At 39.4% G+C, this 23,747-nt stretch overlaps 1 protein-coding gene across 3 annotated transcripts in view; it reads right to left on the bottom strand.

Moving 5' to 3' along the window:
* KDM6A (lysine demethylase 6A) overlaps nucleotides 1–23,747 on the bottom strand; it is a 104,921-nt gene that overhangs the window by 43,219 nt on the left and 37,955 nt on the right. For 2 of the 3 annotated variants that reach the window (XM_081197155.1, XM_081197153.1), the window contains exons 5-16: nucleotides 22,530–22,588; nucleotides 20,413–20,533; nucleotides 14,080–14,134; nucleotides 11,052–11,086; nucleotides 9,579–9,672; nucleotides 6,871–6,997; nucleotides 4,926–5,024; nucleotides 4,226–4,445; nucleotides 3,556–3,690; nucleotides 2,965–3,114; nucleotides 2,387–2,482; nucleotides 681–785 (exon numbers count right to left, since the gene is read on the bottom strand). In XM_081197155.1, coding sequence (XP_081053281.1) covers nucleotides 681–785; nucleotides 2,387–2,482; nucleotides 2,965–3,114; nucleotides 3,556–3,690; nucleotides 4,226–4,445; nucleotides 4,926–5,024; nucleotides 6,871–6,997; nucleotides 9,579–9,672; nucleotides 11,052–11,086; nucleotides 14,080–14,134; nucleotides 20,413–20,533; nucleotides 22,530–22,588 — 1,296 coding nt within the window. The remainder of the gene's footprint in view (nucleotides 1–680; nucleotides 786–2,386; nucleotides 2,483–2,964; nucleotides 3,115–3,555; nucleotides 3,691–4,225; nucleotides 4,446–4,925; nucleotides 5,025–6,870; nucleotides 6,998–9,578; nucleotides 9,673–11,051; nucleotides 11,087–14,079; nucleotides 14,135–20,412; nucleotides 20,534–22,529; nucleotides 22,589–23,747) is intronic. The other variant, XM_081197154.1, reaches the window with a different exon arrangement.

Genomic DNA, 23,747 nt, shown 5'->3' with positions numbered 1-23,747 from the left:
AATGTTCCATTATTTTAATGTTGTATTTTATTTTTGTTTTTAAGTTGTAATCACTCATCTTGTTTTTATTATTGCTTGTAAGCCGCTCTGAGCCCGGCCTTGGCTGGGGAGGGCGGGGTATAAATAAAAAATTATTATTATTATTATTATTATTATTAAATTTCACTGTCTGAATGCATGCTACTATATCAATCATTGTGTGATGAGTTGTTGCAGGACACTAACTAATTGCCATATTCATCTTAGCTGGGAAGCAAGATGTTTAACACTAGTCAGAAACCTTCTAACTATCACTTAGTGGCTAGCATGTCTTCAACATACACATTTTAGTAAAAAGAATGTCAAAAGTTCTCATTGAATGACTATGGGTTGCATCCAACACTTGCCTATGCGAATGTCAACATACAGACTTCCACTAGAGCAAGGGACCACCTTTTCTTCTCCCCTGCAGCCTCCAACACACACTCCAGTGTTGGAGAAATCCCCTGAAACAGATTTGGGGGGTGCAGAGGGCTGCAGGGGAAAATAAAGGAAGGGAAAATTCTTGTTGTGCAAGGAGAAGTCGGCTCCTTCAAGACTGGATTCCACCCTATGACTTCTTCAGTTGTTGGCAATTGTTTGGAAAAGAAAAAAAGATAATTAAGACAGGATATGTACAAAACAGAAACAAATGTTGGCACCTGCTGGTGTTGCTGCATCATGACACACTGACTCTCCAGCTGTTCCAGCAGAAGTTTCTGTGCTGGATTTAAATTATTTCTATTTGCACGCAGCTGGTCCAAGTGCTAGAAAATAAATTTTAAAAAATTACTTAGGCCCCCTGCATAAGTTTAGATTTGTTTATAACAATTCACGTGACAAAAATCTTCTGACACTATCTGTTTATCATTATATGCACCCTATTCAGTCCATCAATTCCTTTCCTTGAAACAAGTTGTACTAAAAATAAACAGATACACAACCTACTCAAATTAAGTAAACCATAGATAAGAAATCAATGAGTACAATTCCCATCATCTCTGACCAATAAATTCTTATCATACAAGCAGATAGTGAAGCCTGGGAAAATTCATGCTATTTTGTAGGCAACAGCACATCAGTTGTGTAAGCACAGTGACAACTGTTGAGGGCACTTATTTATTTCCTAAATTTCTTCAGCAATTCTCTCTAAAATTTCCCTTCCTTTGGGAGAGAAACAATTTTGTTGTTGGGGAAGGGAAGCAACAGCTACAATCTAGCCCTCAATGAGACAAAGGCTGCCCTAGGCTCTGACTCAGAATAAGGAAGAGAAATGCATGAAGTTGTGGATATTTATTATACAAAGCAAGTGTATTTTGTTTTTAAAGCCTAAACACAGTATATAACTATTATTGTCCTGCTACACATTCAACTATATTTTACCATGATAAAACTGTAAAATAAAGCATTTTTTAACAAAAAGTTCTACAAAGTGTTTAATAGTTATAACAGGGATAGGTAACACAGTGAATTCCATATGTTGTTGGACTTCATCCCCCATCAACCCTGACCATTGCCCATGATGCCTGGGTCGGATGGGAATTGTCCAACAAATCCAGAGTAGGGATTGCCAACTTGACACCCCTGAAGGCTTCCTTGGGGCCCCTGGGCATGTGACCCTCATGTATTGTTATAGATTTGGGAGGGGGGTGAATAAGCAGGCATTTTCTTTTCCCATTATAGGGCTTTTCTGAATGGGGTGGTGATGGTTGCTCAGGTATACACTGTGTGTGTGATTGAGAGAGATGCACTGCAGCAGAGACAGAGAGCAGGAGATGTATTTGTGGTTATGTATAAGTGAAGTGCTTGTTTATGAATGAGAAAGATGCTGGTTTCATCTATCATCTGTAGGTGTGAGTGTATGCAAGAAAGAATGAGTGTGGTGTGGCTACCTCGTATATTCTTCTTTATACTGGGGGGCGTTCCTTATTCTAAGACAGCAACAGCATCATTTTGTATGCGTGTACATCATTATTGTGCGTTTGCCACAATCAAGACATAGCTTTCCACAGGAAGATAGTGGGGACTGGGAAGCAGTAATAACTGCACTCTCTAAAATTTTGTAAGTGGTGCTTTTTCAAAATTCAAAATGTGCCTTCTGGTCCAAAAAGGCTGCCAACCTCTGATCTAGAGAGCATCATGCGCTGCTCATGATTTATACAGTGCTTTAGGGTGCTCAGTGAAAGATAAAAATAGGAAAGTCATTTATATAAAACTGCAAATATTTTAGATAAAAATTTTGAATTAAAAGGAAATAATTAATGAAAGCTTGGAGGTATGTCAGAAGATGAGAAAAGTATGATCAACTTGTGCTGCATGGACATATGTACTTTATGAAAAAATTACAAAAGGCTTTCTGTAGATTTACCTGTAATTTCTGTGGTGTCAAGCACCAAGAATGTACTTGTTGTTGTACTGGAGGATGTGACATTGTATGGCCACTGCTCCAAGCTTCTAAGGTGTTCTAAGGAAAACATTAACATTAAAAATGTGAATATAATGGTGTAAGAATTTATTAAAACTGTCCACTACAAGTTAAGAATATTTCCTTTAAAAATATTGCTATATATAATTCAGTATTGGTTAATATAATCATCATGGAATAAAAAGTAAAAGATAATCAACTGTGATGAAGAATTAAATAAAACCAAATGTGGACTTAGAAGTTTATCAAAATTCATCTTAGTTCTTACAATATTATTAATGTGATGATTAAGCATTCTAAATATAAGCAAAGGTGGTAGACAAAATGGCATGATTCTCCCCCCTAACTTTTAGTATGCTATTGTTATAGCTACTGCAATGTTCAACTACTCCTAGTGCAATGTCATCATTGTGAACATTGTTATTCTGATTTTCATTTAAAAGAGTTATCTGAACAACAGACTCAAACTCCTGGATGCCAGATTCTTGTAACTGAGTGGGGCTTTTTATGAGAATATATACCTTTGTTGGACTAGATGTTCTTTTCCTCTTGGCTGGACTGGACAGGTCATCTACATGGCTAGAAGGAATCATGTGTAGTGGCAATTGCTGTGAAATAGGTGTTTGACTGAGGCCTAGTACAGGTTCAGTATTTTGATGAGGTTTACAAGCCTAGGAATCAAAGGAGGAAGAAAAATTTTTGGTTCTATACATTTTTAAATATTCCTTAAGCTACATATCTTTTACCAGCTGCACATTTTAATAAGGGCTGTGTGACTATGCTGATCTCATTTATTGAAAACCAATTTCCATAGCATCAAAGGAGCAATGTGTACCTTTCATGGGGGTGTTTTTAAAACAAAAGTCTGCCGCAATTTCTTTGTGGGATGAAATCTTTCTGATAATCATGAAAATCCACAAAGGTTCTAAATTGGTTCCCCCATATTTCCTCCAAATCACAGGGAGTCTATTCTTAATCTCCCTTTGCTAATTAGTCTTGTTACCACTGAAAACTAGCCCTGTGCTACAGCAAAATACGCTTGACTACTACAGATTGATTGAAAAGAACCCTTAAAAAGCTGGGCACCTGCAGAACATAACCCAACTTCTCACCTGCTGTGCTGTGTTCATGGCACCCTGCCTGGAGGTAAGCTCTGCGGGGATTGGTAGGCTCCATGCCTCCTCAATACTAGGAAGTAATTTAGTTTTATTCTGTAGACTACCTTGTGGTAGGTTACACAACTGAGCCTAGGAAAAATTATGTAAAAAGTAAATTTAACACACGCCTAATTTAGTAAGATCAAGTCCATGAAATCTTCCTAAATTCCGTATTCTACTGTGTCTTAGAAAGAATACATTTTAGTTCTGGGGTTTCAGAGAAGTGCTAAGGATAAAGAGGGTAACCAGAATATAAACCTTTGTGAGAATCAGAACAAAGTTGAGCTCTGATTTCAGAGGTCTCATTAGCGCTTTGGTTCTGAAACTGCAAACAAGAGCAAAGGATAGTGTGTGTATTCTCACTAAATGCTATGATAACTTAAAATGTAGACAACACAAAATATGCATAAATTATATCAAGGTAGAAAAAAATACTTAAGAGAGACCCACTTAAAATGAGAAATTAAATGAAACTGCAAGCTATGATATGTTTAGAATGTATATGGAAACAGATCACACAATTCACAAAACAATCACATATTATATTGTGTCCTTAGTTTTTTTCATTCCTTCTCCCTACCCAGGTGAGTTAAATGTGTCCCTCTTCTTAGACCCAAGTTTTTACCTGTAAATACTTTATCCGTGCTGCAAGTGCAGAGGTATTACTACAATTTTTGCTTCTGGTTGCATTTAAGTAGCATTTAATGGCATCCTGAGACTGGTTGCAGGACTCATAGAGGGTGCCAAGGTCCATCCAGGCTGCAGCATGACCGTGGTCCAGCTGTACAGCACAGATATAGGCCTGTAATGCATCCATAGGCTGATTCTGCTGCTGGTACAGCACACTGAAGAGAGAGATGAATACAATTATCAATTTTAGATGACAAATATCACACCCAGCCTTTTGGTGTGTCTCAGTATACTAACCAAGCTCTTCTAGATAATAATAAATAATGCATGTTTCACATTTGGAAAATCCAATAATACAGCTTTATAAATTGTATGATTTTTGGAAAATCCAGAAATTGTTCTGGAACCATCTTCCTGAACACAATAGCTGCAAAACCTTAATTTGCTACAATGGAATGGGTGGAAGCCACTCCCAAAAACTTATTTTAAACTGTGAATTATACAACTGTAATCCTTAGTCAATTACATCTAAAAATAAGTTTTAGTGCTAGCTTTTAAGATTACATACTACAGATTATATCTAGCAATAAGGAAAAATTAATAATTTTGTATTACAGTTATAATATCACTGGGGGCTTAAAGTTGTACTGCTCAAACACATGACTTTATTATGAGGGGGAAATGTAGTTACTTACCCTATTGAACACCATGTGTCTGCACTTGCTTCTGATTTATCAATAGACTGCCTATAAGATATAAAGGCATCCTGAACTTTCCCAATACTTGAATAGCACCTGCGGGAAAAGAAAATGTGTATTTATCAATCTACATATCTGAGAACAATTTGGCAAAAGTTTACCTTTAATATCAGTGGTTAACCTACATATTGCAAAAACCTGCTGTCTCAATATGTATACACTATACTTCATATATTTAAACGAACTCCAGTGGAATGTTCCATCTACTAAAGAACATTGTGAAAATGAAAGTAGCAAACTATCAACTTCAGGACAACCGAAACTAGGTCACTTCATGAAATACAAAAAGATTATCTTATTTATTTGTTCTCTAAATAGAAATTTAGTTAGTAAGTAAGTAAGTAAGTAAATAAAGTGGGGTATTTTTTGTTACTATGTTATGTACTGTATTTATGTATTTTTCATATTGTAAACCATCCTGTGATCCTTGGATAAATAATAAAATAAAATAATAAATAAACTATGTTTACAGTTTCATCTGTAATATGCTGTAGTCTGCAAACATACATGGATTTTGATATATGGGTCCCTGCCTTCAAATAAACAGCCTATTACCCTCTGTTCTGAGTAATTTTTAATATTAAATAAAAGGAAATGACATGAAAATGCCAGGGATTGATAAATTCTAGAATAATATTTACTAAAGTAGAATAGACTTTGCCACAATAGTTTATTTTTATCTAACAGTGTTCTTTCCAATATAAGCACCCATGTTTCTTCAACAATAGTGCCTATACAAAATTAGCCATTTTGATTTATTTTTCAGTTGCTGAGATAGTGTAAAAATACTATCTTCAAATATCAGGTAAGGTAAAGGACCCCTGGACGGTTAAGCATGTATGCTGGTATGCTTTCAAACTGCTAAATTGGCAGGAGCTGGAACAGAGCAATGGGAGCTCACCCTGTTGCGCGGACTCAAACTGCCAACCTTCTGATTAGCCCAAGGGGCTCAGTGGTTTAGACCACAGCACCACCAACTCCCTTCTTCAAGTATTAACACCATACAACACAGGAAGAAGCAGGCATTATACAACACAGGAAGATGTGGTAAGGCTAGAACAGGACTGTCAAACCAACACAGCTCACTAACTACACACTGTGGCCTCAGCCCAGTATACCTGAAGGAGCATGTGCACCCCCATCGTTCAACCTGGACACTGAGGTCCAGCTCTGAGGGCCTTCTGCCGGTTCCCTCACTGCAAGAAGCGAAGTTACAGGGAACCAGGCAGAGGGCCTTCTCGGTAGTCGCACCCGCCCTGTGGAACGCCCTCCCATCAGATGTCTTTAGAAGACATCTGAAGTTTAGGGAAGTTTTTAATGTTTGATGTTTTATTGTATTTTTAATATTTTGTTGGAAGCCGCTCAGTGGCTGGGGAAACCCAGTCAGATGGGCAGGGTATAAGTGATGATGATGATGCAAGGTGCTTTGACATCCCCTTTGTTTTCTGCATTCTCAAGCAGGGAGCAAAAACAGTCTTATCAAGCTGGGAATTGTGTTACCTAGCGTTCATGGTGAGCTATGTATGGCTTGGTATCTTCACAGTTGTAAAGGATTGGGTTAGAACATAAAGAGGATACTAACATCACCACTTTGGGTAGATTACAAAGAACACAAACGTCTTATCTCCAAATAATGATCTAAATAGTGGTTTTGCTGAAGTTATTTTGCTATACTTATAATGAACAATGTCATACAATGCTACAAAGGCTAAATTATCCTAGCAATGACACATTTTTCCACAAAATAATTAACCTCAGATAAAGTACTAGCTCTGTGGTTTTCATACTAAGATTAAATCAGACATTTGTTCTTTCAGTGTATGCATGTGTTAATATCGCAGACTTTCAAAATGTACTTAAATGGTATACCACCCATTTTTACCTTCCAAGGAAATACCAGGACTGCCCAGAATTGGGATCTGCCTCTAGAGACTTCTGGAGACACTGAATAGCATAGTTTTCCTTGGTGGCTTTATCTCCTAACTGATCCACTGTATGATGCATCCACCCTAAAAAAAGAATATATACATATACATGGCTATTTGTATTTCAGCAGGGATGTTATTGCTACTCACTGGCCTGATTCAGACATCAACTCATGTTGTTCAAACAAGAAGTTGTGGTTAATTTTTTTATTAATTTTAAACAATTTATACTACTTAATTACAACCATCTCCAAGAGGAGACTCAATACAATGAAATTAAGTATTATTTATGGCTATAAAATCAGAATTCATTTAAAAGCCTGCAGGAAGAAAGAAAAGTATTCAGTAGGCACCGGATATTCATTCAGCAGGAAGGGGGCCTCTCTAACCTTCAAACTATAGTTTGAAACAAACCACTGTTTTGGCCAAATCAGTCACATTAATATTAACCCTAGTTTGTTGGTTCGGATGACACAAGTTGTGGTTCAGCAAAGAAGCAAAATCTTCCAAACTATTCCGAGCAGCTGTATCAGAGAACAAGGTGAGGGGAAACATCAAAGCTTAAGGCTCAGTGTGGCTCACTTTAGTCGTGCTAAGCCATGGTTTAGTACAAGGATTGGAAACCTGCAACCTTCCAGATGTTGTTGCATTCCAACTCCCAGCAGTCCCAGTGGTCAGGGATGATGGGAACTATAGTTCAAAAACATCTGGAAGGCTGCAGGTTCCCCAATTTTGGTTGAACATGACTTGCTAATGCAGTCATTGAGTGCCTACTGCATGTTTTTTTAGAATTTATAAATCACATAGAATAACTTTTGTAAGCAGAGCAAACAAAAAACCCCACAGGTGCACAACCTATTCCTGAAGTTAAGCCACTATACACATCTAATCAGGAGGGGGGAAAACATGTACTTGCTCATAGCTCAACACACAATATTGTAACAAAACACTCTTGTAAAGACCTATATTGAATCAACCAAGCCAAGAGTCCATTCAGCCCTTTAACCTGCCTTTTAACCATGGTAACGAACTTAAAATTTGAGTACAGTGGTACCCCGCAAGACGAACAACTCGGAAGACAAAAAACTCGCTAGACGAAGGAGTTTTTCGTTTTCTTAGCCACTTCGCAAGACGCATTTCCCTATGGGCTTGCTTCGCAAAACGAAGCTTGCCCCGCAAGCTCCGGGGATAGCGGGGAAGCGCAGCGCGTCTTCCCCGCTGTCCCCGGACCTCTTTTGAAGCAAGGGGCGGCGGGGAGAAGATTGCTTCTCCCCGTTGCCAGCCCCGCAATCTCCGGGGACAGAGGGGAAGGCGCGCGCGCCTTCCCCTCTCTCCCCGGACCCCTTTTGAACCAAGGGGCGGCAACGGGGAGAAGCGATTCTCCCCGCTGCCCCTTCCCTTGCTTTAAAACAGGTCCGGGGACAGAGGGGAAGGCGTGCGGCGCTTCCCCTCTGTCCCTGGACGGTCTCCATAGGAACGCATTGATTGATTTTCAATGCATTCCTATGGGAAACCGTGCTTCGCAAGAAGAAAAACTCGCAAGAAGAAAAAACTTGCGGAACGAATTAATTTCGTCTTGCGAGGCACCACTGTATTAGGAACACTAGGAATATTAGGCTTCAATGGCTGGTGGCTCCTCCTCCTGATGCCACTACTTTGACTCTCCTTCCCCTTTGCGGCAAGAGGAGGAGGAGGAGCCAGCCACTGGAACCGGGACACACTTGGCTTCTGTACTTTCTGAATATTGGAGGGCACAACCCCCATACCAAAAATGTTTGGGGCCCCAAAATGGCTCAGGCCCCAGGAGTTGGCACCCCTGTGGCTAGCATTGAAAAGCAATACAGATAGAAATTTTAAGTAAGCAATTATGTATTTCCAAACAGAACTTGCTATTGTCCAGTTCTACATCCTACTTAGTGAAGTCCTTGAAGTCAAAGTATAACCTTGAGTGTAGCAGCTTTTCATATAATGGTCAGGTACAATATTCCCATAGAAGAGATAACAAACTGGGCAAACTGAAGCACTTTTGGCCTTTATTAAGGCTGTCAGGTGAGGAAATGAATGCTTGTGTACATAATATCTGACAAATGGCTCTGAATTTGACCTATAGCCCACCAGACATATACAGCAACATTTTATTGCAGGTCCCAGTTGTTTTAATCTCTTAGAATCTGCACTAAAAAGGAACTCCTATATTTAATTCTAGGCAACTAGCACCTAGAGGTAAACAGTAGCGAAAGGTAACTAAATCAATACTTAATGAAGGAAATATGAAGTATCTCAAATATTAACAAGCAAACAAACAGCAATTACAGCAGTGTCAAAATACATCCAACCTACTTTAAACGCAGTAAGACCTGCATAAGACCTGGGCTCATTAAATCAACCCATTTCAACAGAGAAGTTAATTTTCATTATTAGTCTCTGTGTAAAAGTATAAACTCTTATAGAAGAAAATCTTTTGAAAATACACGTTAAGGTTACTTTAGGAAACTAAAAGTTTCATCCTGTATCATCTGTTGCAACTGGAGTCATATCTAAACTGCACCTCTGAGCTTAAGGACTCAGCAATGAAGTTCCATGCCACCCTATAGCCAGCAAATAGTTGTAGAAAATCAAGTACAATAATTCCTTTTCCCTCACGTACCCAACTTCTTTTACATACCTAACTGCTGTAACACAGTTGCTTTCACTTGTGCAGGGAGATTTTCGGTCTGCAAAAGTTGTTCATATTCCTTCTTTGCCAAGTGATATTTTCTCTAAAAAGGAGCAAAGCATATTTATAAATGCTGGAATGTTTTACTGATAATCTGGATTGGTATTATAGTCAAAAATAAGAACATAAGAACGTAAGTGAATTTGGTCAAAGGCCTGGAGACGATGCCTTATGAGGAACGGCTAAGGGAGCTGAGCATGTTTAGCCTGGAGAAGAGGAGGTTAAGGGGTGATATGATAGCCATGTTCAAATATATAAAAGGATGTCATATAGAGGAGGGAGAAAGGTTGTTTTCTGCTGCTCCAGAGAAGCGGACACGGAGCAATGGATCCAAACTACAAGAAAGAAGATTCCACCTAAACATTAGGAAGAACTTCCTGACAGTAAGAGCTGTTCGACAGTGGAATTTGCTGCCAAGGAGTGTGGTGGAGTCTCCTTCTTTGGAGGTCTTTAAGCAGAGGCTTGACAACCATATGTCAGGAGTGCTCTGATGGTGTTTCCTGCTTGGCAGGGGGTTGGACTCAATGGCCCTTGTGGTCTATTCCAACTCTATGATTCTATGAATTTTAATAACAATTAACATACAGCCGTAGAATACTGTTTTCACTGATAAATAAAACATCAACACAAGTATGATGAATAGTAGCTGCTGGTTCAGTATTACATAATAAAATATGAACATATTACTCTTGTGAGTGGCTGATCTATTAGCTATGATTTTGATAAAGATGACCCTTTATTCCTATTTTGTTACATTAAGAAGGTTCTACTTTGTTAGTGTTGGTGGTATCTGCTGTTTAAGATGCCCATAAGTGACTCCAAAATGGGGGAAAGCTATGGATCTGGGTTGATAAAGAATCAAAGCAAACTGACAAGAGCAACTAAATGCTGCACATTAAATAGGATATCATAGCTAATGATATTTGGTTCTACTACTAGCTAATTAAGTAATCTTCAAATCTTGTCTCTTATCTGTTAGTGCTGATGGGGAGAGAAAATATATTTCATGACACAAACAAAATCCCTCAACTGAGAAAATGTCCCTTTTTATGCTTTCTGCCATCGTTTCTCCTATCTGCTACTTCTTTTAGACCATCTCCCACCTGGTTAAAGTGCCTTTCGCCTTCCCAAATTGAGTCCAGGCAATCAGAAATTACAAAATGATTGTGAAGGTATATAACAAAACAGATATGCTGATGTAGTGATGTTACTAAAGGCAATCAAGGTTCACCCAGAGTAAGGGCAATGCTTCCTGAGTAGGTGAACTTTTCTACCTCATTTCAAAAATCACTGATGGGAGTAGTTTCTCAATTCTGACAAATATGTTTGCTAATTCACAATTATTCAAGCTTAAGGCTTCATGGTATATAGCATAGTTCTACAGTAACCATATTTAATAACAAAAAAGTATTATACACTTACCTGGGTTTCATATAAATGGGCAACGTGAAACCGAACTGTAAAAGCAGGGAAATTCAAGAGAATTAAGTACTGTAGTATATATGTATACACATCTGTTGGAACATTTATGTGTTTGTGAGTGGATGCTGAATGATAAATCAGGGTAGAAGAGAGTCTACACAGGTTACTAGAGACTCAATTTTCAAAATTTATTTTATTTATTAGATTTGTATACTGCCATATACCTGTAGATCTCAGAGCAGTTCACAACATGTTTTTTTAGTTTTGTGAAACTAGACCTGATGCTAAATGTATCACTATCAACCACATCATTTGGCAGAAAGATGCCAGGCATGGGAGCCTGGGTATGAGGAAGTTTAACCCTTTCCTTCCTAGGCGTAGTCCCAATAAAAATCACACAACCCCCATCTGCTATTAGGCCCAGAAGGAAAGTTTCCATTAGCATAGCGACTTCCCTTCCATGAATAACAACAGGTGCTGGGGTACAATTTCCTAGTGGGGAGGAAAAGCCTCTCCTCCCTGTGCACCGCAGTCTTTACAAGCCGCCATCCCCATTTTCTTTTTCAATGTCATTAAGTTTTGAAAAATGAGCAATGTTCACATATTCTTCAGAAACATCTGGTGGTCCTACACTAAAATCCTGCCCTGATTCCAAGTTGTTGTCTATGGTACAACCCTGGTCATTTCCCAAAACATCAGGATACAGAGTGAAATCAGATAAATTCTTCAAGCTAATAGTAGTAATAGTGGTAGTAATAATAATCCAAGGAGCTACTAATGGAAATATTTGTGCTTGGACTTAATCTCTCAGTCTCGCAATATAGCCTGGATAATAAATGCAAATACATACATTGCGGACTGTCAGATATTTCTGAGTATATATAACTATAAATCACAACAGCTTTAAGGCAAATAGGTAACTTTTCCTGAAAAAACACTACAGATTCTGAATTTAATCCCAATAAAGAATTTCCCCCCTCCCTGTCATATTTCAGTCATTTTTTTCTCCACTGTTGCTAACACTCTTTTTCGTGAACCAAAATGAGTATTGTGGCATCTTGAAGACTAACAAATTAATTATGGCATAAGCTTTTGAAGAGACTGATTTTAGTCTAGCAACCTGAAATCTCTATCCACCATTTGAGAGCCAGCAATATAGACTTAAAGAGTAACATGAGAATAAAAGACATGTTCCCTACTCTGGGGAGAATATAATCTAAATCTTGACAGTAAGGGAGACAAAAGGAAAGAGAGCAAAGAACAGAGAGAAGGAAAAACATCTGCCTGAAACAGCACAATAAACATTTTTTTAAAGAAATTGGAAAGATAATAGTATGAAAAGATCGAGTTGAGAAGATGTGGTCTGTGATAAGAAGGAAGACGAGGAGAAAATGAGCAAAGACAGTAAAAATCTGCAGAGGTGACGAATATCATATATTAAATCTGAAATAACCAGCCAAATCTCTCTACAGATCTCTAATTACTTTGTCATATGGTATAGGGAATCTAATGTTCAGTAGAAGAAAATAAAAAAGCCAACTGGAAAAGCCGAATATAGCCTTGAACCCAAACAATTGTAAACAAAGCACACAATCAAAAACAGCAGTTCTAATTCTGTAAACACCAATTTGGCTTTCCATTGGACAGTTTAGGGCAGAGCTTTCCAAGCTTTTAATGTTGGTGACATACTTTTTAGACATGCATCATTTCACAACATAGTAATTTAGTTTTACTAGCAAACTGGACATTAAACTAACCCCTTTCCAGGCCTGTGAGGAACGCGGTGAGCGTTCGCGTGATGCACCAACACACTTATGCAGTGGCTTTCAACCAGTGTGCTGTGGCACTCCAGGGTGCCTTGAATGATGGTCAGGGGTACCGCGGGCAACCCTGGCCTCTGTCCCTATTTCCTTCCCTCCCTCCTCTGATGCCCTCTTGCATCTCAGCTGACCAAAGGCTTGCACAGATGTTTGTTGAAGCAGCTCTGGCTACAAGCTACCCAGGCAAATGGTGCCTCTGGGGCTGGCCAAGGGGTGCTTCCCAAGTCCCTGTGGGGCAGTGTGAGGAGGAACTTCTCTTTGGGGTGGCTGCTACAAATGCCTGGAGGACTGCCAAGGAGAGGAGAGAGGAGGATGAGGGTACACTCCACCAGAGAGGGTTTTCAAAAAAAGGGTGAGAGGCTGCCAGCTCTGCAGACAAGGGGTGACATAACTGGGCTCCTGAGCCCCACTGGGGTGCCACAGAAGGAATGTACAGTGGTACCTTGGGTTACAGACGCTTCAGGCTACAGACGCTTCAGGTTACAGACTCCGCTATCCCAGAAATATTACCTTGGGTTAAGAACTTTGCTTCAGGATGAGAACAGAAATTGCGCGATGGCTGCACAGCGGCAGCAGGAGGCCCCATTAGCTAAAGTGGTACCTCAGGTTAAGAATAGTTTCAGGTTAAGAACGGACCTCCAGAACGAATTAAGTTCTTAACCCGAGGTACCACTGTAGTTGGGTCAAGGAAGCCATGGACTCAAAAAGGTTGAAAACCTCTGCACTAACATCTTGTGACACAGTTTGGAAAGCTCTGGTCTAAGGAAAAGATTATCTAGACAAATATGAAACAGTAACTAATTTCAAGCGTAATGGGGGAATCTAGTTGTTTTCCATGAGAAGTTTGCCTTCAAAAAAGAAAAGCCTGAAACTCTCCAACATGTTACAAAGAAACAGTTTTGTATTTAAACATACAACTACTTAAACCATTTAATATTTTAAGAATTCATTTTAGTTATTTGCTGATAGTGATGCATTATTATTGTCAAAAGAAAATAATAAGTAGCTCCAGTGCACTAAATGCTACATGCGCACGCACGCAGCACGCACGCACACACACACACACACACACACACACAGAGAGAGAGAGTTCTTCTTAGACTGATAAGACAGCAGTGAAGTAGGAAAATGGATTAATCATGACACTAGGGTGATATAGACATAAATCTAAAAAGTTACTAAGACCACAGATAAATTAAACTACTTACTTTCAGCATTGGACAAAGTGCAAGGGTTGCAGTCAACCAAAGCTAACTGAAAATGCTGTAAAAGAGAACAGAAAAATAAATGTTTTCCCCCCTTGTAAAAAGCTAAAGAAATATTTGGTAGATATTCACTTTATATAGATTCAGTAGAAGATAAAATGATGCAAGCAATACGTGCAGGAAAATGTTAATGGCATACATCCAGCCACTGATTTTTTTTTATTGTATGTTACAGTGATGCACGTACAATGTATGTCAAAATCATAGGGAAACATAAAGCACTTAAAGGTTTATGTAGACAAAGTAAAATATAAGATTCAAAGAACTAAACGTAACAAAACTAAACCAAAAAATATGTAACCATTTCATAAAAACAAAACAGCAATGCTTATAAAATATATGAAAGGTCATAAAAGAATTCAACTGTTACCAGGAAAATGCTACAGTCAATGTTTGTTTTCAGGGGGAAAAAATTAATCATTTCATTATTTTTATACCCCACCCTTCCTCAAATTAGGAATATAGGGCAATTAACAACTAACTAGGCAAAACCAGGCAAAATAATAAAACTATCATAAAAACTATCATAATAAACTGCATCCGAGCTTACTAAAGTTGCAAGAAAGGAGATTCCAACTAAACATCTGGGAAAACTTTCTGACAGTAAGAGCTGTTTAACAGTGGAACAGGTCTCCCTTGGGAGATGGTGGACTCTCCTTCCTTGGAGGTTTTTAAGCAGAGGTTGGATGACCATCTGTCTTGGATGCTTTAGCTGAGATTCCTGCATTGCAGGGGGTTGGACTAGATGACCCTAGCAGTCCCACTCAACTCTAAAATTCTAACTCAAAAATTACAATCAACAACAACAACAACTTTTTTTATTTATACCCTGCCCATCTGGCTGGGTTTCTCCAGCCACTCTGGGCGGCTTCCAACAAAATATTAAAATACAATAGTCCTTCAGATATTAAAAGCTTCTCTAAACAGGGCTGCCTTCAGATGTCTCCTAAAAGTCTGGCAGTTGTTTTTGCCTTTGACATCTGGTAGCGGGCACCACTACTGAGAAGGCCCTCTGCCTGGTAGCACTAATTATCCAACAAATATCAAGTTCAGCTCAGATCCAAAACACTAGAGAAATAAAAAATGTATTTAACCATTACCACAATTTTTCTATTTTGAGTGCCAGCTAGATTACAAGCATCAAGGTGCCTTGTCACATGACAGAATACCCTGTCACCATCCTACCAACCACTCCAACAGATGGGACAAGTGGGGCTTCCCCTGCTGATTGTAATGCACAGTTAGATGTTACTGTGAAAGGCTCTCAGGTACTTGAGTCCCAAGTCATTTCGACTTCATATGCTAACAATAAATCCCTGAATTAGATCCGGTACCTCAGCAGCATTCAGTACAGTGCTCTGAGGTTTCAGGTGACATGATCCCTCCTTGAGGATCCCAACAACAGCTATAGCCCACTGGAGACAGAAAACTTTGATCTCTAAAGTTTTCGTCCTCCCTGATGGGATATCACATTTCTGAACAAAAGGTTTGCCTACTGGCAACACTAATACTGAGTTTCATGATTCTAAAAATATGGAAAAACTCCATGTACACAATGAAAAAACCCTGAGCACATATGAAGCATTTCCTTTACAGAAGTTAATGGTAGGCCATTCATAATACACAACTGTAGATCAACTTGAGGACCCTTTTTTATAGACACATAAACATATGAAAAGCCCATGAAATCATTCAAAAGACCTATTAATTCAAAAAGTGTTATGTATTTTGCACTTATTTTTCCCTCATTGAAACATTCAGGATTTTCAGAAGTAAATTTGCTACTGCTAACATTTTAGACTATTAATAAAACTACATAGTGGTATCTAATTTTGTTAGCACAATTTAACTAACTGTATGCTGTTACCTTGAACACAAATCAAAAGAAAAATAGGAGCAATTAATTATGCAAAAAAGCAAGGTTCAGGGTAAGTAACTGATACTCACCCACTTTATCACAATGTCATAACAGAACGATACTTCATACTGTAAACATGCCTTCACCCTCATCATATAAATGAAACATCACCATACCAGGGTGGCAGTAATGTTTTTAAACAAGCATTTCTCATTCAAAAAAATTACGAGTGTTCATTAATCAAGGTAATCAACTAAACAAGCAAACCAAGAACTCCAATGGCATCACAATGCAAGATGAACTATAAAAACTAGTGCTAGAGCGACCAATGCATGCATTTACAGTCTTAAAAAAAAAAGTCAGTTTTGTTGATGCACAAACAGCTTTATTTTATTTCTCTTCTAAACAAAAAATAACCAAACTAAACGGCTTGGAATTATTTCTAAGAAAAAATTGTATGATATCTCTAACTTGCAAATTATAAAATTGACTCATTGTGCATAAGCTACCCTTTTCCAAGGCTCAAGAACTATAATGGCTGCAATACTATTTATGCTTGGAAAGATTTAAGGATGTCGATAGAGATATAATTTCTGAAAACTGTATTAAACAAAACCTATTCAAAAAGACCACCATACAGCTTTTCAGATTCAGAAATAAGCAAGCCTGCAGCTAGAGGCCTTACAAAAATACAAAAAACAAAAACAAAAACCAATTACAGAGATTATTGGCACCTCATATAAAAAGGAGAGAGAGAAAGAGAAACCACCCAAAAGGGCACTGCAGATCTGTCAGTATCAAATAAAGCTGTTTAAAAGCTGCATATAAATAACAAATGTTCAGTGTTAAGAGATGACAGTGGGAGATACTAATGAAATGCAAACAAAATCATTATTTCTAAATTTCAGCTTCAATATATTTAACAATACTGAAGTCTTTCTACAGTACCACTATATTCTGCACAATTTCAGAACAGCAGCATATCAAAAAATACAAAACATAACATTTGCCAGGACCATTTAGCATAGCACATGAAAAGCTATGTCGATGACCCAGAACATGAAGATAGGTAATGCAAAAATAATAAAGAAAGCATATGTCAGAAAGCTGCACATTTAATTACTAAAGCTCATACATGAACCACCTATTCATCTTGAACAATCCTGCATATCTGCCCTACAAATTAAACACAGAAATTCCTTTCTGAAGTATTCAATAAAAAACAGCTATGTAGAAAAAGAAAGCTTTTTTTGTCAAAAGGCTAACAGTTTACCGTCTCTAGCACTATAAGCAACAAATACATCACATTAAATATCCAGCTCCAAATCTCTGCAGCAAGCCGAAGCTACCAAACATCTGCACCTCGTACAAATATTGCAGTACTGAAGCTGGCTGCTGCTGTGTGAAATAGTTATTATGCAGGAGAGGCCACTGCAGTTCAGAGACGACATACAATACCTCAAGGCAGACATCAGTCTACAGAAAGTCAAATCACGAGTAAGAGGATTTACCTACAAGGCACTAATCTGAATGTTTAAACGTGGTGGCATCTTTTTAAGCACAGCAGCAAGTCAATGACATACTTTTGATTTGTATGGAATTATGATTGTGCAATTAATCAGGAGACTTCTTCAGAGCCCTTTGCTGCTGATGTGATTGTGGTAAAAGTCAATGACGTGACCTTTACAAAGAATTGTAAATTCAGTGTTTGTGTGTCTACAAAGCTACTACCACACAGAGAAGCAGTCTCCTATGGCATTACACATGTTTAACAATTCACTCAGGACTACACAGTCTATTTCTTCAGGATTTTATTTTATATCAAGAGGCTTCAAAATGACACACAGTAGTACTTAAAAGAAGAAGAAATATCAGAAAAGTTACTGGAAAACCTTTTGATTTTTACATACACATAAACTATAGATATTCTGAAACTGTAATTTTATTATATTTTTCATCCCTAAACTGCTGCAAAATTTCATAATAGGTAGTTTAAAAGTCTATGTTACACAAGTCAAGCCATCATTAGAAACCTGACAATTCTGACATGAACTTACCATAGGACAGCATTAACCCAGCTGAGTATAACTCTTAGAGCTGTCTTTTCTAACTGTATGACCTAGGTGTGATGCTGAGAAATGTCTTTTGTTGAGATAACTAGGACACAGAAAGCCTTGCGTAATCAAAGTGCTGGCAAGTAGCCAAGGCTCCATCTGACAGGCATGTTGAGAGTAAGGGTGGGAGGACGTGCAGCACGCGCTGCTAAGTCAACTCATTAGTTTGCTCTCCAGAGTCCTTCAAAATCGGAATTAATTCATCTTTCTAAAAGAAAGGAGGCTTGTAAGGCGTAAGCGCTCTCTTTCACTCTACGCTGCACAATCCAAACAGAATAATCGACTACATAAGCAAGACAAAAGAAGTTGAACAAAGTACTTAATTTGCATAATATGAATAAAACAGGCCTGGTCCAAATGACCACATGCTAGACCATATATTTTCCCCATACTTGCAAAATTCCATGCATATAATGACAATGTAGTAGAGCACTTGGATAATAGTTTTGTTGAACACTGGTGGTTATTAAGTGCCAGCAAAAGAGAATTAATTTTTTTTACGAGAGGCAAGAGTTTCAGGTGAAAGAAGTTTGCTAACTCCATGCTCTAGCTCAGGAGTTGCCAACATGACACCCATGGACACCAACATGCCTGACAGTTTCTCCTATGGTGCCCACAAAACATCTCAGTAAAGATCCCCTTTAAAAATCTACAGTATACGAGACTTTATTTTGTCTTCCTGCTCAGTTCCTGTTTGCATTGGCTTGGTCTGTCCTGCACTGAATGCTAACTGCATGCCAGACTGGACACCTACCTCATTTCCATTATGAGGAGAAGTACAAAGAACTTCTCTCTGTGAGTTAAGTGTGCTGGTAGCTGATGTAACTGCCTTTTCCTATTGATTTTATATTTTATTTTTTTGGTGGGGGGTGAGAAGGGGCATGGCTGGATCATTTTGTGGTCTGTGTTTTTCTGTTCTTTTAAATGTGTTTGCCTTTTTTTGAGATGGGCACCGAATCTGCTACTGGCAACCCCTGCTCTAGCTTTTAATGCTACATCTTTCTTTATTCCATGTCTCTTATCCTCACACTGTGCCCCCAACACTCAGGGTCTCACAAAGTTATTCTCATACACCATCCCTACAAAGCAGCCAACAGCAGTGGACTTATTATGGACATAGTGAAGTCCCTTGCAGACATTACTTTTCCCAGGAAGCAACTTTTAATTGTGCAATATAATCACTTCTGGTTATTCAGGTAAGAAGTCAGCAGACTGAACACTTGCCAACGTTGTGCTTCTCTCCCCAATAGGCTACATACAAATGCAACTGTACTACTGCGTAACTGCCCCATCTCCAGCTTTGAGAGCAGTTCTCAAAATACTTTTTAAGTCATAGGCAACTGGCGCATACAGGAGTTGGATTTTCCACCCAGTTTAAAGGGTTTCCCATACTTGAGGTATGGGCAGGCCTCCACAAAGCTTAACTTGAACCACTTGTGATAGATAAGAGAGAATAATTACCGGGGGGAAAGGAAACGAAAAATAGCTCGCCAGAAATTATTCATTTGGAGAGAGAGAAAGCAGTGAACTGCTGAGGTGCTCATTCTGCGGTGGATGGGAGGCCCTGCCCAACAACCCAATATGAAGGAAAAGGAAAATGGGTCTGCACAACACAACATCAATCCACAGAGCTGTCCTGCACATACACACTTCCCCACAAAAGACTGCAAAAATGCCACAAAGTAGACTTTCAATGAAAATATTGTACAGTTTCATTTTAATGATTAGGATAGTCATATTTAATACCTTTTATGGTACATTTTACTTTATATGCGGACTTGTCATACTTTAATAATCCTTATATTACAAAATATATGATAGACAGGTTCAATATAAACTGCTGGAAAATCAGTCATGCTCACCTTCCAGTAATAAAAAACCCTTTAAAATGTACCTCATACAAGTCATGAACACCTTCTCAATATGATAAATCTTACACAAGGTTTCTATAAGTCAAAATACTTTATCTAAGTCTATACAGTCATTATGTGGCTCTCAAAACTCTATATATGATGAAATAGGACTTGGACACACCCTCCCATAGTTCCATGTGCATAGAGAGTTTAAAAGCTAAACTTGCAATATCTCACATTTAATTTGAAGCAGGATCTCCATGAAATGCAAGATAGATCCTAGCTGATAGCAAACTCCTGGTCTCATTCCGAGGCAGAAACCCAGGTGCCAAGTAATAACGGAACAGGTGAAATGAAAGTGAAGGAAACTAATACACTCTCTTGTAGTGCAATGAAAATCATGTCCAATATGAAGAAAATGTTAGCTATCATTTAAAAGGGAGACACTTACCTTAAAACTGGACTCAAAATCTGTGTTCACTTTGAACATAAGCCCAAGTCGTAAATGAATTTCCTTGGCGCGGCAAAAGCTGGGATCAACATAAAGCACCTCCCGAAATGCTTTAATTGCCCTGGGGGGAAAGAACACACACTGAAATGTTTAATCCAGAATATTCTTAAAGGGCATCTGAGAAGACCAACTCATTATCCCTTGAAGAAAATGACTCAGAAAGAAAGTGCAAAGGAATTCTGACAATTCACAGTCATACCCAGATATAAAATTAAAACATGTACCTCTATTCCTCTAAGACACCTTAAGTAATAAAATATTGAATAGCGGTAATATACTTACAAACAGAGTGTTTACATTGGTTCATTGAGTTTAAAAACCATTTTAGACTTTTTAATATTTTAATTTTAGAATAATAATCTGTTGAATATATTATTAAATACAGTGGTACCTCAGGTTACATACGCTTCAGGTTACAGACTCCCCTAAACCAGAAATAGTGCTTCAGGTTAAGAACTTTGCTTCAGGATAGGAACAGAAATTGTGCTCTGGCAGCGTGGCGGCAGCAGAAGGCTCCATTAGCTAAAGTGGTGCTTCGGGGTAAGAACAGTTTCAGGTTAAGAATGGACCTCCGGAACGAATTAAGTACTTAACCCGAGGTACCACTGTACTAGTAACAAATGAATAGCAGGCCTTAAGTGTCCACATCATCAAGAAGAGAAAGATTTAAATCAAGTTTCCTATTTTCTAATTCATGTATTCTGATAAAAATGTGCATATTAATTGGTTGCTATAGCAATTAAAATATTCACTTACAACTAAATGGTAGATTTTATAATGCTAGGAACATACTGTATTTTCCGGCATATAAGACGACTGGGCGTATAAGACGACCCCCAACTTTTCCAGTTAAAATATAGAGTTTGGGATATACTCGCCATATAAGACCACCCCCGCCTACAATCAACTAGAGGCAGCCAGTCTTTTCATCCCTGTACGCACACTGCAGCTCTCGCAGGAGCCTCACACCGCAGTCTCACAGGAGGATCGGGGGGGAGGGGCGGGCGGAGGGGAAGACTTCAAAGCCCCGCTTGCCTCATCCCTCCTCCATCCTTGGTGGCAGCCAGACCCTTGGAGCAGTGCCCCCCAATGCTGGGCTGGAGGTGGTGAAGGTGTTTTTGGCACTCGCCAAGCGTCTCTTCAGACGGGACGGGAGGGGAAGTTGCGGGGGTGTGGGGAGAGAAAGGAGAGCGGCCGGCAGAGCAATGACTGTCGGCTGGGAAATGAAAGTCAAGCCTCGAAACCCCCCCCCCGCCTCCCGTTTCTGGTCCTCCTCATGGGGTGGGGTGGGGGTGGAGAGGAGGGGGCGGGGACTGGCCAGCAGCTGGGGCTGCTGGCGACCCCAGCGGGCTTCCCGTGCACTCCGTGCCCCTCTTGTCACGTTTGTGGTTTGGGACAAGGCGGCAAGTCTGTGCATCAAGAAAAGCCCCGCGCCCTCGAGCCCCGCCGCAGACCGCGGACAGCACGGGCCCCGACTCCCAACGCCGCTTTGCTCGCCGCTCCTTGGAGCGAGGGAGATGGGCCCAAAGCTGCAAGGCGAGGAGCAGGCACAGGCCGGAGCCCCCCAACCTAAAGCCCGCCAAGCGCCACCAGGGGCAGAGCGCACACCCCTCCGCTGCCTCTGCCATCACAGCAGCAGCCCGAGGCAAGGCGATCGAGCCTCGATCGGCCCTCCAGCAAAGCAGCAGGCTGCGCTCACCGACTCACTCTCCTCCTTCCCAACAGGTGACTCCGCATCGGCCACAATCATACCCGGCATATAAGACGACCCCCGACTTTTGAGAAGATTTTCCTGGGTTAAAAGGTCGTCTTATACACCAGAACATACGGTAATTCTACCATTTTGGTCAAATTGCTCATATGCTTTCCCCACGACAATACATCTTCTTAGGGAATGAAGACATTGGGAAGTGAATGGATTTTGTTTGTCTCCCTCTGTAACATGTAAGGTCAGTAAACCAAGTCACTCACTTGAAGATTTAATACCCAGAACTTTTGAAACTACAACACATGATGCAACAAGATGTTAGAAGTAGAAAGTATGCTCATCCACTTACCACTGAAATGCATTATAATGGAAGTAGACCAAGCCAAGGCCATACAAAAAGGCAGCATTCTGTAAAAGAAAACACATTTTTAACTGACAGACATAAATGAATGCCTGCATTTTTCTAGGAAAGTATCAAAAACTGTACTGTAGTACAAAATGATATTTCAGGCACTGCTTGGCAGAATGAATGGTGATCAGAATAAAATGTTACTCATATTCGCAAATTTTACAGTATTGCTACATTACTGAAATAATGGAGCATGTGAATTGATAGATCAATAGCATTTCTCATTCATTTAAATTGAAACAATGACAAACTGCTGTCATAATCCAACTTGCAATCTAGTGGCCTGCTTTCCTTAGACAGAGCATATGTTTAAAAACTGTGGGGTGACAAGAGACACCCGCAAGATACAGGAAAGAATTGCAGTCAAATGGAAGAATCTCAAGGTTAAACGACACACTGTTTTATTATCTTAAGTATTCTCTCTGTTGACTAGGTATGTACTCTGGAATAGCCATACTTTGCTTATACACCTTTCATGGACCTTCCTCGTGGCACCATTATTTAATTATTGTTCCAATGTCTCCACTGAAAACTGCCTGGAAGCCAGTTAGTACTCTTGCAGCTATATTGTGTGCCAACTGGAACCACATGCTACAGACATATTGCCAGTACTTTATCACCTTCACTGGCTCTCACACAAAACCTAAGATCATCAATGAATGCCCTTCTCCAAGTGCTCAAACTGCCCTAAAGAAGGAAACTAAGTACCATATTGACCTTCCTGTGGAAGGACTTCTGCTTGCAAAATGGGGATTCCCCTACTGCCCTTGCATATTTGGCTAGGGAGGAGGGCAGGAGATCTCCCAGAACAGGGTCAGTAGGAGAGGGTGGGATCATTCTATCTCACAAGTTGAATTCCACCCTCTGTATTTACTCAGCCATTGCAGCTTCTATGGAAAGCAAAGTTGTTTTGGCAATTGTAACTAGAAGAAAATGTCTTTAGCTCTGACTCCAGAAACAGCATTACCCTCCCTACAAGTTTATGCATCTCAAAGTAACACGTACTCTCAACCACCCAAGAAAGGGCTGCACATAGTTCGACAACCAGTGTTCTCTGACCCTCCAACATAAGCTGAAGATTAGAAGTGAGTTAACGCAACTATACTATATTGAATATTGCACACTTCCTTTTTAATGAGTCAGGCCAAAGATATAAAG

The sequence above is a fragment of the Podarcis bocagei genome, assembly GCF_964188305.1.
Source record: "Podarcis bocagei genome assembly, chromosome: 6".
Taxonomy (NCBI): Eukaryota; Metazoa; Chordata; class Lepidosauria; order Squamata; family Lacertidae; genus Podarcis; species Podarcis bocagei.
Note: the sequence above shows the minus strand (reverse complement) of the source record. Positions and strands in the feature narration are given on the sequence as shown.